The following is a 17,878-nucleotide window of genomic DNA, read 5'->3' as shown; positions in this document are numbered from 1 at the left end:
CGCTCACTCTGGGATCTATTAGTCGGGTCTGGGGGACAAAAGTGGGGCCAGAGGTTGAGGACGCACACAAACAAACGCTGTTTAATCAACACTGCGCTGGCAGCCGCCGCAGATCTGCTAATAGCAACTGGGGGCGTTCATTTATTCAATTGCAGATGCGCCATCTTATTAGGGAGGAGGCATTTATGGAGATGACAGTTTTAAACGAGGAGTTTAAAACGAAGAAAAATAAATAAATGAACTTAGATGTGCCGCGGTTCAGTTCTTTCCTGATTGGAGAAAGGAAGTGTCTATTTGAGGTTGGTGCTTTCCAAGAGGATGACGCTCGAGCTGATTGACAGACACATGCATGCATGCATATGGGAATGTTTTTTTTTTTTTTTGGAGGGAGGCATCTATTTTTTTCAAGCGTATGACACTTAAGACCTAACAATTAATTGGCACACACGCACAAGGTTGGGGTCAATCTGAGGGAGGCATTTTTTGGAGTGGATGACACACCGGCCAGTTGACAGACACATGAACAAGGAAAGTAATTATTTGAGGGAGGCATTGACTTTCTCCCCCCCCATGTGTAGAATAACAAGACCCACTTTATTCATTAACACACTCAACTGATTTGTGGGAGTTATTCATTGATGTATTTTTCCAGTTGCTGATGCATCCAACAACACACACGCGAGGCATCTATATTTGAGGGAGGAGTCTCTTTATTCAAGTCAACACACCCAAAAATTGAGAGACAGATAATGAAACCGAGAGGTGTGTATTTTTTTTATTTTTTTTTTTAAGTAGTTGACCCTACTGCCAATTGGCACATGCGCAGACAAGAGGCAACTATTTGAGGGAGGCGTTCTTTTTTTTCAAATTATGTCAATGGAGGGCATCTATTTCAGTGAGATTTTTTTTAAAGCAAGATTTACCTACACATCGGGAACATCTCAGTTTTTTTGTTTTGTTTTTGTTTTTAAATCAAGTGAATGAATATAATTTGTCATCTACACACGTATACGCAGATTGTATTTGAGGGGCGTGTTTTATTTTCTCAAATGGATGATTTTTTTTTACACAGATGCAGAATGCATGTATTTGAGGGAGGCATTTTTTTTCAAGTGGATGACATTTCTATTGATAAAAACTAGTGGTATCAGGCGATAATTTTTTTTTTTATCGTAATTAAATCACATGACTTCAATAGTTAACTAATGATTAATCACAAATTTTATATCTGTTCTAAAGTTTTCATACTCTTGTTAATATAAAAGTAGAATTTTTTTTTTTGGCTGCATCTTTTAGTCATCGATGCAGTAATTTCATAATAAATCATAAAATTGAATGAATATGATGTCCTGTACTGAGTGTGATATTGTTTTGTTGGTCTTTTTTCTGCCACTAGATGGCATCATTGCATTTGTAAGACATTGATGACAGCTCAGTGCATTTTTCTTTTCATATTAAGAGCTATATAATCTTTAACATGAAGTAACTTGTGAAATTTGGCACATTTTTGAAATTGTAAAATACAACTTGACCCCAGGCTCCACAAATATAGGCATCGTTATTCAATTTATTACTGCTCAATTTTTGGCGCGAACGTGTCTGCTGCATTGCGACTGGAATTCCTCCAGTATAGGCTTTCCAAGTAAGAGGTGGTCATAAAAAATAAATAAAAATGGTGGAGTTAAAGGAACACACACACACACACACACACACGTGTACATTCTGGAATTAAGAGCTATCCGTGTGGCCCTGGGGCCAGTGCAGCAGCAGGTCTCATCACTGTAAGTTGCAGTTGAAGACCGCATTGGTGGTACTGCTGTCACTTTGGCTTCAGATCCAGGTTAACGGCCCGAGGCCCACATTGGGGGCGGGGGAAGGGGGGGGGGGGGGTAGACAGTTTCCACTGTATGCTATAGAGGTCACCCCGTTCACATCAGATATGCACCTTTTGTCTGCGGCAAACACAGAAACGCTGGGAGGCTTTAATTCCAAAAGGGAAGGGCCTGAGACGCGTTTGTGCGTTCACGTGTGTGTGTGGAAGCAGTTTTTCGAACCGTCACCAGCCTCCAATCCAAAGCAATTAGAGTGTCCAGATGGCGGCAGCGGACCCGCAGTAAATAGCTGTGCATTGACAGAAGACGGCCGACACGAACAAAAGAAAAGGCGGCCAGCGATGACACATCACGGACGCCATCAGAGCAGCAGGCAAACAACCAGGACGCGGCGGCGACGTCGCCATCAACCAACTGTCCCGCCAACATTCCATGCGCGCCCCCACAAAGTCAATCTCGTGTTAAAATTTGACTCAACAAGGTTGAGTCAGAGTCGTAACAATGCGGCCTTTCTATGCCGAGATTTGTGCAGTCGTGTTTCCCAACCTTTGAGCTAAGACAAATATTTTCCTAGTTAGCAACCCTACAGTTAGCCTAGCTTCTATTTCCTGTATTTTCAGCATGCCTTATGGTGCTATGCTGCCTCTCACAGGTCAGTCTTGGTACTACCATTTGTGTAGCAATGTTTCCCAAACCTTTATAGAGCGAATGCAAATGTTTTCCATGAGAAAAATCCCACCAAGCGTCACGGCACACTTTTGTTGGTTGGGAGAGCGACAACAGCAACTGCGCCGGCGCGTACTTGATGGCTAATATTTTGCCATTACTCTTCACGCCGCCGCTGTACGCGTCGCCGAGGCGAGGTGGAACGACGTCGACAAATGAGAGAAAGGTAGTAATAATCTTCAAAATGGCTTCTCCCGTTGCCGCGCTCACTTTCCCACAAGAGCGTTATCACGACGGCGTCGACGCGCAAACAGATTTGTCAAGGCAGGCAAACGGCAGGACATGAGAGTGGGGGCAAAAGGGGGAGGGCGGTAAATAAATAAAATGAGCAGCAGCGCTGGCAGTTTTTCTTGATGGGGGAGAAGGGAGGCGTTTATTTTTGAGCAAGTGGATGACGCGCGTGCAGACCACTAACACGACAGCGCATTTTTGACAAAGTGGACGAGACGTTCACTGACGACTTGACACGGACAAGAGAAATGTCGATTTGAGGGAGGCGTTTATCAAGTGGATGACATGCCTGCCTATGATAGACACACAAAGTGTCTATTTGAGAGAGGCTTTTGTTTTTAAAAGCCGATGATTAAGACACACAGGCCCGAAGGAGATGTCTATTTGAGGGAGGCCTTTATTTTTTATTTTTTTTAAAGTTGAGGCACCAAAAAATTAACATTCAACCAAGTGAATGGCAGGATCTATTCGACGGAGGTATTTATTTATTTATTTAAGTGACAGAGAGAATGGAGAGCTCCATTTGAGGGAGGTGTTTACTTTTAATCAAGTGAATGATGTGACCATGGATTGGTAAAGACACATGCACTAGCGAAGCGTCTATTTGAGGGAAGTTTTTTCTTTTTTTTAAGTGGATGATTCACCCAGCGATTAAGACACACATGCGCAAAATAAATGTTTTTTTTGGAGGGAGGGCTTTACTTTTTATCAAGCAGATTATGTGCCCGCAGATTCAGACACGAGCAAAACATAAGATTTATGGCTGGTTTTTATTTTTAAAAGTTGATGAGGCACCGAAAAATTAACATTCAACCAAAAGGGAGGCGTCTATTCTTTCAAGCAACATCCAACTACATCCAAGTCACGTTTGAGAGGTGTTAATTTGAAAGAGGGATTTATTTTTTTCCCCACGATTAACACAAGTCCAAAAGGGGGGGGGGGGCATCCATTTTTCAAGTGAATGGCAACATCTATTCGACGGAGGTATTGATTTATTTATTATTTTTTTATCATACATCATCTATGATTAAGTGACAGAGAGAATGGAGATCTTTATTTGAGGGAGGCGTTTACTTTTAATCAAGTGAATGATGTGACCATGGATTGGTAAAGACACATGCACTAGCGAAGCGTCTATTTGAGGGAAGTTTTTTCTTTTTTTTTTTAAGTGGATGATTCACCCAGCGAGACACATAACACACATGCGCAAAATAAATGTTTTTTTTGGAGGGAGGGCTTTACTTTTTATCAAGCAGATTATGTGCCCGCAGATTCAGACACGAGCAAAACATAAGATTTATGGTTGGTTTTTATTTTTAAAAGTTGATGAGGCACCGAAAAATTAACATTCAACCAAAAGGGAGGCGTCTATTCTTTCAAGCAACATCCAACTACATCCAAGTCACGTTTGAGAGGTGTTAATTTGAAAGAGGGATTTATTTTTCCCCCACGATTAAGTCCAAAAGGGGGGCATCTATTTTTCAAGTGAATGGCAACATCTATTCGACGGAGGTATTGATTTATTTATTATTTTTTTTATCATACATCATCTATGATTAAGTGACAGAGAGAATGGAGATCTTTATTTGAGGGAGGCGTTTACTTTTAATCAAGTGAATGATGTGACCATGGATTGGTAAAGACACATGCACTAGCGAAGCGTCCTTTTGAGGGAGGCACTTATTTGTAAGTGGATGTCGGACGCAATGAGTGCACACGCACAAAAGAGATGTTAATTTGAGGGAGACATTTAGTTTTTCGTTAAGTACATGTTGTGCATGCTTAAGGGTAAAGACACAAACGGCAAGGAAGCTTCTATTTGAGGCAGGCTTTTTTTCCCCTCTTAAAGTGGATGACGCACTCAGACAGCCTGCATCATATCAACAATTAATCTATAACTTGAATCAAAGAGAATCAATGAGCAGCACGTCGCCTCATTGGTCCAGCGGTAAAAAGAAACATCAGGCTCTGAAACGTCAAAAATCAACAAGTCTTTAATAATAACAACAACCAAGTACGGAAAAATAAAGACATGACAATAGCAGCGGGCACCGGTCTAATGCACCTGTTTGTTTTTCCCCTCATTTATCTGCTGCTTGAAAATCAATATTTAAAAAAAAAAAAAAAGAAAAAAGCGTGAGAACGGGACAAAGAAAGAAAAACAAGTTCCACAGAACAGTCGATAAAAAGCACATTTCGGAGTAAATGCTGCGCGTGTACAATTCAAATTGTATAGACGACGAAGCACATTTTTGCCAGCGTTTTGGCAGCAATCACAGCGCGGCAGTCGAGAATAAAGCACTCGCAAAGGAAAACAGTTTAAATTATAAAGCACTGCAAAAGAACAGCAAATGAAAATAAATCCTTCATGCGTTGCCTGCGTCACTGAGCAATACACAAAACGTGACACCATAAATTAGTACTTCATTTTTTTCCCCCCTCTCCTCTGCTACATATTTATATATTTATATTATTTACACAGGAATGACTTGTTTGTTCATGGGTGAGATGGAGGATGTTAAGGCTTTGTAGTCATCACGTTTGCAGAAAATGGAAACAAAAATTTCATATGATGGCGTGAACACAAAAAAAAAAAAGCATTTTACTTAAACTGATTAATCCGAAAAATAGCAATGAAAGCACCGACAAGAGCAGGAAAACAAAACATAGGAAGATGCTAGCAGGGGGGGAAAAAAGTTGCTGGCTTGCTAACAAGGCTAATTTCGTATCCACGAGTGGCGGGACAAAATGCTAACATCGATGTTTCTGTATTGTCTCTCCAACATCAAACATCAATTCCATTTATGTCAGAAGAGTTGTTTGTCGTGTCGTGACACTCGCTAACTGGGCTAAGTTAGCATTCATGAGGAGTGGGCTAAAAACGTCAATATTGTGGCGGCGCTTGCGTCGCTATCGCTCACAATATTTCATCAAATATTGACTCCATTAACGGCATGAGGGTTACTAGCAGCTAATGGGTGCGACAAAATATCAATATTGTAATTTATCATATAATTATATCCGTCAGTCCAGTATCGATATGAAATCGATTTCATGCGCGGCAGACGAGTTAGCTTGCGGACTCACTTGCAAACCAGGCTAAGTATCTACTAAGGGCGGGACAAAATATCAATATCATGATGCATTGTATTGTTGTTGTCGATCTCATTGGTTCCTGTGGCATTATACTGTAAATATAGCACACAATATTAGCACTATTGGCTAATGTAACACGTGTAGCCTCTCGGAGTTCATTTTCCTGCCCTTGTCCACTTTCATTGCAACAGGATTTGGGCCGCAGCTACGTCTAAATCAAGATATTTCGTTGCGTTCTTATTACATTATTATAAATGTCTGTAGTGAGACAAAGCACAAATATTCTAGTATGGATCCTTCTAGAAGCATTTTGTAAGACGTGATGGTAGATGAGGCTGGCGGCGGGTGACGACCTTGCATGTTGATTGCAGTGACAAAAGTCACACATTTTTTTTCTGTCCAACACGATAATTCAAGACACATTTTGCTCCCCTCTGATCAAAGTCAGCAAAGGCCCGATTGTCGGATTTTTCTGAAATATTCTGGTCAATTATCCTGTTGCATGGTGGTGTGCTGACAGTGATTTTTGTTCCTTCCCAATCGGCTCGAATAAACAGTTGAGGCCATTATTCGAAAAGTGGGAAACAGGCATAAGAATAAACCAGCCAAATTGGAGCAATATGATTAAAACCTTCTGCCGAACGAGTATCCTGTGGTAGAATGCGTTAAAAGCATTTTTCCTAAAACAGTTTGGACCAACAATTTTTTTTTTTTAAACCTGTTCCATATTTACGACAAGTTGATCCGAACAACGAAACTTAACAATGTAGTTAGCAACCCTACAGTTAGCCTAGCTTCTATTTTCTCTACTACTAATTGTCTGTATTTTCAGGATGCCTTATGGTGCTATGCTGCCTCACAGGTTAGTCTTGGTACTACAACAAGATACTTGTCCATTTTGAGCGCACTGATTTTTTTCCCCTCGTCATGTGTGGGGTCGCTGCCATCTAAAAATCTATGAAGATGAGAAAAATTGGTATGTGTGTACCAGAGGTGGCAAATTCAGGTCCAGAAAGTAAAAACCCTGCCCCGGTTTGGCTTTAACCCCAGGTGCTAGCTAGCTAGCTCCCATGCCGCTCGTTCACTATTTAGGGAGCTAGCTAGCTAGCGTCAGGGGCTAAAGCCAAACTGTGTGCTAGCTAGCTAGCTCCTATGGTGCTTGTTCATCATTTAGGGAGCTAGCCAGCTAGCATTAGGGGCTAAAGCCAAACTGTGGCAGGGTTTTTACTTTCTGGACCTGGATTTGCCACTTCTGATGCTAGCTAGTAAGCTCCCATGGTGCTTTGTTCACCATTTGGCGAGCTAGCTAGCATTAGGGGCTAAAGCCAAACTGTGGCAGGGTTTTTACTTTGTGGACCTGGATTTGCCACCTCTGGTGCTAGCTAGCTAGCCCCCATGGTGCTCATTCACCCTTTAGGGAGCTAATTAGCTAGCATCAGGGGCTAAAGCCAAACTGTGGCAGGGTTTTTACTTTCTGGACCTGGATTTGCCACTTCTGATGCTAGCTATCTAGCTCCCATGCCGCTCGTTCACTATTTAGGGAGCTAGCTAGCTAGCGTCAGGGGCTAAAGCCAAACTGTGTGCTAGCTAGCTAGCTCCTATGGTGCTTGTTCATCATTTAGGGAGCTAGCCAGCTAGCATTAGGGGCTAAAGCCAAACTGTGGCAGGGTTTTTACTTTCTGGACCTGGATTTGCCACTTCTGATGCTAGCTAGTAAGCTCCCATGGTGCTTGTTCACCATTTGGCGAGCTAGTGTTAGATATTATTAACATTTAAATTCTTTATTTCATATATTAACCATTGTTATACATTATTAACATTTTAATTCTTTATATTAACCATGTCGAAATGTTTTGTAGATGTGAGGTAGTGTTGAACTCAGTATAATTTGACCTTAAGCTGGAACATATTGTTTGGGCTAAAAAATTCCTTCTCAGTGTTATGTGCGAAAACACTCATTTGGTCCTTGAGAACAGAATCTGTCTCGAACACACACACCCCTGACCCTGACCCTGACTCTGACTCTGTTTTCGCCATCGCTCACGGAAAAGTACCCAGAGAGTATGTTTTGTCTACAAATGAAAGAGAGGCGGTCTGTTTAACTATAAGAAGCCACTTTACACGCGGAAGAGACACATTCGGCACTCTGAAATTCCACCGGTTATGTGATGTTTGGAGTCTGTCACGATGTCCAGAGATCTGTTTTTTTTTTTTTTTATTAAATCATTTTTGCAAAGGTGTTTTTGCTTACATTAAATCTGTCTTCAAATTTTGGAACACGCAAAGAGGACAAATAATTTTATTCCTCTTCACTAGCTAGCATTAGGGGCTAAAGCCAAACTGTGGCAGGGTTTTTACTTTGTGGACCTGGATTTGCCACCTCTGGTGCTAGCTAGCTAGCCCCCATGATGCTCATTCACCCTTTAGGGCGCTAACTAGCTAGCATCAGGGGCTAAAGCCAAACTGTGGCAGGGTTTTTACTTTGTGGACCTGGATTTGCCACCTCTGGTGCTAGCTAGCTAGCCCCCATGATGCTCATTCACCCTTTAGGGCGCTAACTAGCTAGCATCAGGGGCTAAAGCCAAACTGTGGCAGGGTTTTTACTTTCTGGACCTGGATTTGCCACCTCTGGTGCTAGCTAGCTAGCCCCCATGATGCTCATTCACCCTTTAGGGCGCTAACTAGCTAGCATCAGGGGCTAAAGCCAAACTGTGGCAGGGTTTTTACTTTCTGGACCTGGATTTGCCACCTCTGGTGCTAGCTAGCTAGCTAGCCCCCATGATGCTCATTCACCCTTTAGGGCGCTAACTAGCTAGCATCAGGGGCTAAAGCCAAACTGTGGCAGGGTTTTTACTTTCTGGACCTGGATTTGCCACCTCTGGTGCTAGCTAGCTAGCCCCCATGATGCTCATTCACCCTTTAGGGCGCTAACTAGCTAGCATCAGGGGCTAAAGCCAAACTGTGGCAGGGTTTTTACTTTCTGGACCTGGATTTGCCACCTCTGGTGTGTACCACCATAAAGAGCAGGAAGCAGCCACTTGATGAAACGCCAAAAGCTGTAATTCCAAAGTCTAAGAACAGCCAAGTGGACAAACCACCGCATCCCCACAAAAAAAGAGCATCAGTGAAAAAGTGCGCGCAGCCTTCTACAATAATTCCGGCAAGGGTCGGATTACTCGGGTGATGTGAAGCAAAGTGTGAAGCGCAGGACACAAATCGGACTCTTTCCAAATCAGCGGCTACGGAGTACACGTCTTGACACAACCACCGAGCAAAAGAGAAGGAAGAAGAAGCGTGTTTGTTTTTTGGATGTTTGTAGACAGTGTGTGTGGGCCGGTGTCAGGCGATGGCAGGTACGAGGCGTCTCGAGCCCAGTTTGACTGTGGGAGTGGAGCATAATGAGAGCGGCTGCGGGGCGTTCGCGAGTGGGCGAATGTTTCTCGCCGTCGACGGCACGCCAGGTAAACAACAACAAGTTTGCTTTTACAATTTTTTTTTTCCTGCACAGTGATTAAAGTTGGATGGAAACAGACCCTTTCTTACTTGATCGCAAAACTTTACACACACCTCACGACGTGAGTTGATCAATTATGACGCGCGAGTGTGCATGGTTGGTGCGTACCCCGGAGAGCCAATTGTGAAAAAAATAATGGTGTGCTTGTTGTGTTGAATTGCCAAAATGAGAAAAAAAAAATGGGGGAAAAAAAGGCGCATAAATTCCGCAAACAACAAAAGCTGCCGTGCTGTGTAAAAATGTACATTCACAATGACTTTTTCCTTTACATCGCGCCACACAGGCTCCACCAAGCTGATATTTACATTGTCATAAATATCCACATTATTTTTTTTTTCCACAATAAAAAATAAAGATGCTTACATTTATAGTATACACAGACATCTCAACACCAAAAAATTTACATAGTTTTTTTGAGCGTTTGCCCCCCCCCCACAACAAATGTTGCCATTTTCATCCCTAAACACGAAATGTTACACGCACATATCTCTTTGTAGCAGTGACACACACACACACAAGTGCAAAAATAACATCTTGATTTTTTATTTTATTTTTATTTTTTTTACTTTTCAGTGGCTGTGGTAAATCTGGTGGTAGGTTGCGATTTGTTGCATTCCCGGTTGCTAGGTTGTCAGCGTTGCGTAACCTGTTGTGGTGAAACTGACTGAATGGCGTGTGAATGTTGAGGCTGTCTTCCGATTGGTCGCCGATGGCAAATCATAAGGTCACAGCTCAAAAGTGTCACAGGCAGATGGTTTTGTCTCCCGTCTGATGTCTAACAACTGTTTTTGTGCTACAAAACAGGAAGTCCTCAGTTCACAAGGTTCATAGTAGGGCTGGGCTAAAAAAAATCGAATTGATATTCAATCAATTTTCCTTTTCGAGCCCGATATCAATTCATAAAACCATGAATCAATTATTTAAATATTTTTCCCCCCATAATTTCTTAACTCATTCACTCGCAGCTATTTTCACTGAAGCAACCCCCTTCGCTCCCGGCTGTCTTACTAGATTTGGACTGATTTTAGAATGTTGTGTTCTTTTGCTATCTATAAAAACATGGAACCTACTAAAAGAAAGATTTAAGTCTCTTCTTTCGTCAGGAAAAAAAGTTTATTTCTATCCGTTTCGCAGCAATTAGCATTAGAATATAGCTAAGTTTCATCATTATTCACAAATCTATTTAGAATTGTGAGTAACTAATTTTTTTTTTTTAACATGGCCTGGTTGATCTCCTTTGCTGCCACCTGCTGGCCGGTTGTGTAATAACTATCATTTCTTGAACCATTCTTTGCAGTTGAGAGGCTGCATCAAAGCCTTTTGTATGCTCCATCATAAAAAATAATAAAGAATGTATAAATACGTCTTTGGGACACTTAAAACATTTAAAATAGAACGTAATTATACGTTTTTGGGAGCAAAAAAGTCCAAAAGTCCTGTTTATATTGACCATTATTAAATTAGAATTATGAAAATATTTTCATCATCCTTGCCGATGTTTATGTAACACGTGTTACTTTCATGAATAAACTAAATCATTTGACCAGTTACTGCCTCTGCAAAATTTACTTTGGAATTTTATATTTGTGGAGTTTTTGTCATGTCCTTGACATTTAAGAAGAATTGATGTTCCATAAGTAATCAATATCGGATTGAACTGAAGTGGATCGAATCGGGGGGGGAAAAAAAATAAAAAATAAATAAAATAAAACTGAACTCTTGTGAATCGAAATCAAATCGATTGAGGAAATTATCATCGATACCCAGCCCTCGTTCTAGACAAAATTTCAAGGTTATAACAAACTAGCTAGCGCAGCGATGTAAGAATACGTCATCACGCAGTACAATAAGGCACGCTCAAGTTACCGCCATACTTATCATTTATCGTTTATCATTGGATTGTTTATTATTTTATTCATTTATTATTATATAAAGATGGAAGAAGCCACCGCTTCCGTTAGCTGCTCAGCTCGCCCAAGAAAGAACGGAGGAAAATGGGCAGAGCTTATCCCACCCCTTCCCGTCTTCCTCTCTGCCTTCAAGAAGGTTAGCAGTCCCGCAAGGCAAAACGACGTCCGCCGGCACGAGCTCTCCCACCGTCATTCAAGGTTAAAAGCCCGAGTACAGTCACCGCTGCCTTGGGCGGCGCTTTAGCCAGCGTTTGACCTGCCGACCGGCAGTCGTGCTTCAGGACTCCGCCGAGCCTCGCACGGCAATTTAACAGAAGTGGAAGAAAAGCAGACTATCAGAAGGTCAGAAAAATTCATGATCATGCTGATACGGGTGACTAAACGGCAACGGCGGACGTAGCGGCCGAGAGGGCCTCGGGTGGCTCGTTAGCAAGATGAATTAACAGTCAGGAGACAATCAGGCCCGGAGCTGCATCATAAAGGGCCATTTCGCCGCGTGTTGCCTGTTAGTCAATAGAAGTCCGCCGGCCAAGGCAAAAGCTTTTATGTCCCCCAATCAATTCTGCACACTTAACGGCATCCGCTAATGGAGAAAAATATTGCATGATCTCCCGGGAAAATCTATAGATGCTAATGCGCCGATGCCTCGCGCCATCCGTCAAGCGGCCAAAAGGCGGCGGAGGAGGGTGGCCGCCGCTCGCCAACGGTGGATTCGTCAGTGCTGCCTTATCAGGCCAGAATAGCCGAAGTAGGCTGTTTGACACATCACGAGTAAGAAAATGAATAAATTTTAAAAAAAGCGGACTTGATCTCGACACATTCATCTTACACTGCCCTGCTTTAAATCAGAGCGCCCAAAACACTTGCATCAGGCTTCTAACAATGTTAGCTAGTCATGTTAGCCTAACATTGCTATCAGTTTCTAACAATGTTAGATAGCCAAGTTGTTATCATCGGTTTTCTAGCCATGTTAGCTAGCCATGTTAGCCTAACATTGCTATCAGTTTCTAACAATGTTAGATAGCCATGTTGCTATCATCAGTTTTCTAGCAATGTCAGCTAGCCATGTTAGCCTAACATTGCTATCAGTTTCTAACAATGTTAGATAGCCATGTTACTATCATCAGTTTTCTAGCAATGTTAGCTAGCCATACATGGCTATCAGTTTCTAACAATGTTAAATAGCCAAGTTGTTATCATCAGTTTTCTAGCAATGTTAGTTAGCCATGTTAGCCTAACATGGCTATCAGTTTTTAACAATGTTAAATAGCCAAGTTGTTATCATCAGTTTTCTAGCAATGTTAGTTAGCCATGTTAGCCTAACATGGCTATCAGTTTCTAACAATGTTAAATAGCCAAGTTGTTATCATCAGTTTTCTAGCAATGTTAGTTAGCCATGCTAGCCTAACATGGCTATCAGTTTCTAACAATGTTAGACAGCCAAGTTGCTATCATCAGGCTTCTAACAATGCTAGCTAGCCGGCAACTTCACGCTTCATTAACAATCAACTTCCTCTTGTCAGGAGCGCCCGTGACGAGACGTTCGCCTCCGCCGTCCCGCAGACTCCCCCTTCCGTCCCCCCACGTCCCCCCACGTCCCCTTGACCCTGTCAGCTCGGCTGCACCTCACTCCTGTCACTCTCTTGTTTACCGTCTACCTTTTAGCTGCCGGCGCCTGGCATGACGCTTTTGCATGTGAACACCGGGTCAGCGTTTCAAAGCCAAAAAGCGCTTTGGTTCTTACAGCACATGAAGACCCGTGGCTGTGAAGCTCAAATCCCCCGCCAAGACCGCGTCAGGCATTTATGTGAATGGACAGACGGATGCGTGATGCGACCAACATGTCATGTGGCGGTATCGGGACTTGGAATAAAGGCTCAGCTGTTCCACACGCTACCTTGGTTGTGTTTGGCTCACTTTCAGCTTTGACAGTGACAAAGTGGGGCAGCCTTGGCGGGACAAAAAGAAGCACTCCATCATAAAAAGTTGAACTTGGTGATCTTGTAAGCGAGTAGCAATGTGCTGACTACTTCCAACGACCGGATGGTTCAGAGTTTTTCATTTTCACTTTCAACTGCAGTGGGTCGGAACCTCACTTCTCAGCTCGGCTCACGCAGTAGCACAGTTATAATTACAGTAAATATTTGGATAGCTAGCTAATACTGGCTAGGTTATATATCGCAACCATTAGGATAATAACTTTAGAAATTGTATGGAAGGACTCTTCCTGGCCATGAATATCAAACAATCCTATGACAGACAGTAAGTACGGCCTGTTCTGCATAAGCTAGTTTGTTTTGTGTGACGTTCATAAACTTAAAACAATGTCGATGCCGTCGTAAGCTGAGGACTCCCTTTAGTAGGAACGGGCCGATATCAGGTTCTGATGAAAAAGATTCTTATTAAAATGATTAAGTTCTGCATACACAGGTAAACATAAAAAGAAAAACTGAATTTTTCTAAATAAAATCGAGTAAAACAGTAAAAGTATGTCTCTGGAAATGAGTAGTTGCTGTATTTCTCTGCTTTGTGAAGTCACGCCAGAGCGGAAACAGATGATAGCAATGTTCGGCTAACAAACTGTTGCTAAAACATAGCTAGCTAGCATAGTTAGCTAGTTATTGGCCTCGATCTATCGTCTCTCTATTTCACCAGTTGTAAACATGCAAACATTCCTTTCATTTTCGATGGTATCGTGTCGGAGCTTTTGCCTCGATCAGCCAATCTCTGTAAAAACGTTTTGTGTAGCCTTCTTCTACTAAGCTGTGGTCAAAATTCCCAAAAGAGACTTTTTCAATAAGGGGAAAAGTTGTATGCGTCAACCTTGCTTGTACTATCAATGGGAGGAGTCATATCATTAATCATTTCCACCGATGACAACAACAAATAAAAAATTGAAAACTCTTATGGCTTATGGAAAGTTTTAGCGTTTCTGAAACGGTGACTTTTTAAAGTTGCTATAAGCTTGAATCCGGTAACGGGCCCATTCCTACCTTGTAGTAGATTTCCCAATAAAATAAAAACGCTACTTTAAAAAAAAAAACACAGAATCAAAAGGTGACAACCCTCTGTAGTCGTTCTCTTGGCCCTCGGTACTAATTCCGCCTTGGCCACAGACCTACTTTCCGTTTCAATCAATCAAGCCGACGGCGGGAGACTCCGCGCAAGTGATTTTGGAGGTTTGACGGTAAAGAGAAAAAACAAAGACAACAGACGTCAGCAAACAAATCCTCTGGCAAGCGCTCGACGGTTTCGCGCCTTCAGACACCATCGTGAGCAACGAAAGCACCCCGCGTGACGGATCACCAAAACAAAACAAAAAACGGTTTTCCACAGGAGACCCGAAAAGGCGTGCGGACTGTATGACAACTGCGCATGAGAGGGAATCTTCTGTCGACATGACTCGATCGCTCCTATTTTGTCAACAAACAGCAAGAACTCCACTCACAAGATTCCGACAATGTCCTCCTCCGGTCAGTATTGGGGCTACACTGTGATTAATAATAGCAGATATGGAAAATAACATGTTTTCCCTTCCTGGACGCTTCCTCCTCCCCCTTCCGGCTCCCTTTGGGCTTTATACGTAAACAGCAGTCCGAGAGATGACGGAGCCGTCGCGCTGGGACTCCATGTCGTCGTCCAGGTAGTCTCCGATCATATCGTCCTGCTCGTTGGGCGGGCGCAGCTGCAGGATGGGGCCGCCGCCCGAGAAGTGGTCGTACCGCTCCTCTTCCTCCAGCTCGTCGAACTTCCTCCTCTCGCCGTCGTCCAGCTCGCTACTGAGCAGGATGTCCTGGGCGGTGGGCGTGCCGGCGACCGCCTCGGGCCGCCCGCCCACGGTGAGGGGCCCGTGGTTGTTCTTCTCCCCCTGGTGGGACGAGCCATCGTCGTACACGTAGATGGGGCCGTTGTTGTTGCCCACGCCGCCGCCCACGCCGCCACCCGTGCCGTTCTTGCTGGCCTTCTTGCCGCCGCCGAATATGCGCGCCTTCAAGTCGCTGCCGCCGTTGGCCCGGTAGCCCTGCTGCTGGCGCCGGCTGCGGGTCACCAGCACGGCCACCAGGGCGGCCACCAAGAGCAGAGCCAGCAGCGAGCCGATCACAGCTCCCGCCACCACGCCGACGTTGGACGGGTTCACTGACGGCTCTGTGGGTGGGGGAGGGGGAGGAGGAAGGGCGGGAGAGAAAAGGGAAGAAGAAGAAGAAGAGTGTGAATTGTGCCGAGGGAGGAAAGTCGTCCGACACCAAGAATGGAAGGAGGAAAGGAAGAGGACGACTGATGGAGGAAGGGGTCGGGAGATGTCCATGTACCGTTACTGTAAACTTCCTGATGTGTCGGTGTAGCGTGTAGGGGAAGTCAACCTTAAACATTTGACCTCACTGGTCTAAATAAGACATTATGATTAATATAATATTTGTGGAATACGAGTTAACTCTTTGACTGCCAGACGTTTTCAGAAAAGGGATGCCGTGGGTGCCAGCCGATTTAAGCATTTTGACTGATCTTTTGACTGATCTTTCAAGGTCCACAGAAAATGTTGTGTTTGGACTATGGAAACACATATACTACCAAATGAAAGATTGGACTCTCATCTTTCATCAGAAAAAAAAGTTTGTTTCTACCTTATTCCGTTTTTGAGTAATCAACAATAGAAAATGGTTAGTTTCACCTCTGTTTTGAAACAAACGTCTTTTAACGTCTTTGGCACTCCTCCATAGGATTTTACTAAACGTTATTTAACGTTTTTGGCAGTCAAAGAGTTAAGCAGCAAAATGTAGCCGTTTTTATCAATATCAGAAGGCGGCCATTTTGCCACTTGCTGTCAACTGAAGATGACATCACAGTTGTTCAGGACTCCGTTTTGTTAGTTTTTATCATAGTTAGTCAAGCTCATCCAATTTTTATTTAGTCACCTTTTAGTGGACTATAAGTCAAGTATTTTAGTTTTTATTTTAGTCCAAGAAAACAATTTTATTTGTCTAGTTTTAGTCAGGACAATCATTTTACCCTTTCACGTTGTTTTTGTCAGCAGATAATAACAATTGCAGTATATCAACAAGTGGCAATGACTCCATGCTACAAGCTAGTAAATTAGCTAGCATTAATTAGCAGTCGAATTAGCGTTATTGTTGGAACGTTGTAGCTGTTGGTTTAATGTTACAGAGACAGGATTTTACACAATCATAATGTTCATCTCGTCTTTGTTCGTTAATTAAAATGCCCATAGATTTTAGTCCAGCTGTTATTAATTGAGCTACATTTTTATCTTGTTGTTATTAGCCGAGGGAAATACAGACTGATTTAGTCGCAGTTTATTAATTAATTCATCCATCCATTTTCTTAACCGCTTATTCCTCACAAGGGTCGCGGTGGTGCTGAAGCCCATCCTGCTGCCCAGCTGGCTCCGGGTACACCCTGAGCTGGTTGCCAGCCAATCCAGGAAGCTCACAGCACCCAGGCGGTCTCCCATCCAAGTACTAACCAGGCCCGACCCCCGCTTAGCTTCCGAGATTGGGCGTTCTCAGGGTAGTATGGCCATAAGCCTAATTAATTAATTAACTTATTGTTTTCATTTGGTGAAAAATGTGCATTGACGAAAATATTTTTATTTCGTTTTCGTTGAGGAAATTAACACTACTCGAGAGCAAGGGCAAAATGGCCGCCATCTGATATTGATAACAAGTGTTGGATTTTGCTGCTTAACTCATATTACCAAATGCAATATTAATCAGAATGTCACGTTTAGACTAGTGAGGTCACATTAACATATTATTTGGGGGGTACTTCCCCTTTAAAAACACAGCATTTTAACAAAATATGACTTATTCTGTTTTCAATACGGCAACGTGTCGACACTGAACTCTCAACTCGGTCAGACGGCTTCTCGGGCTAATTGCGTATTTTGTGTGCCTTCAAGCTGGAGAAGGTGAAGTGGCGCGTACGCAGGTAGCCCCTTCGCTACGTTGGCATTTCCCCCGTTGCTGCTCGTGTCCCCATTCCGACCGGCACGTCACACAAAAAGGTCTCAGACGCTTTGACCTTTAACCTTCTAAGCTTGTGTCCAAGGCTGCTGCTGGCCACAAATCACAAAGTGCAAGTGGTGATTGGGGGGGGGGGGCTTGTTTCAGGCCATGCACACTCTTTGGGGAAGGAGCCATGTGTGTGTGTGTGTGTGTGCGGAACAGGTGGAGGCCATGCGGGGGTTGATCATGATGAATGGAGCAGTGGAGGGCAGGAATTAGATGAAGGAGAAGAGGAGGTGAAGGAAGAGGGTGAGTGAGTGACAAAGTGATGCAGCGGAATGACAGCGCCTCCTGGAAGGCATGAAGCAAAGGCACGACAGACCCCCTCCCCTCCCCAACCACCAGCGGCCCCTCCCTCCTCCCTTTCCCCCCCTCCCGACACTAGTGTCCATTTGATTGGTGGAATCACATAGAGAAGCCTCTTAAATTCTACTTGGACTTGTTTTGGAATCCCAACCGGCGAGGACGCCGACATTCACTCGGCAGTATTTCTCTGCAGCGCGTGAGCACTGCAGAGAAGACGAAGAAGCGGTGGCGGCTAAATCA

At 43.4% G+C, this 17,878-nt stretch overlaps 1 protein-coding gene across 3 annotated transcripts in view; it reads right to left on the bottom strand.

Annotated features, from left to right (window-relative positions):
* Nucleotides 1-17,878, bottom strand: part of LOC144057698 (nectin-2) — a 136,449-nt gene that overhangs the window by 40,783 nt on the left and 77,788 nt on the right. The window contains exon 7 of one of the 3 annotated variants that reach the window (XM_077575554.1): nt 4,766-15,455. The exons of the other annotated variants lie outside the window; for them this stretch is intronic. Coding sequence (XP_077431680.1) covers nt 14,887-15,455 — 569 coding nt within the window. The 3' untranslated portion in view covers nt 4,766-14,886. Of the gene's footprint in view, nt 1-4,765; nt 15,456-17,878 lie in introns of those variants that run through there. 3 annotated transcript variants of the gene reach the window in all.

This window comes from Vanacampus margaritifer, chromosome 9, assembly GCF_051991255.1.
Source record: "Vanacampus margaritifer isolate UIUO_Vmar chromosome 9, RoL_Vmar_1.0, whole genome shotgun sequence".
Lineage (NCBI taxonomy): Eukaryota > Metazoa > Chordata > Actinopteri > Syngnathiformes > Syngnathidae > Vanacampus > Vanacampus margaritifer.
Note: the sequence above shows the minus strand (reverse complement) of the source record. Positions and strands in the feature narration are given on the sequence as shown.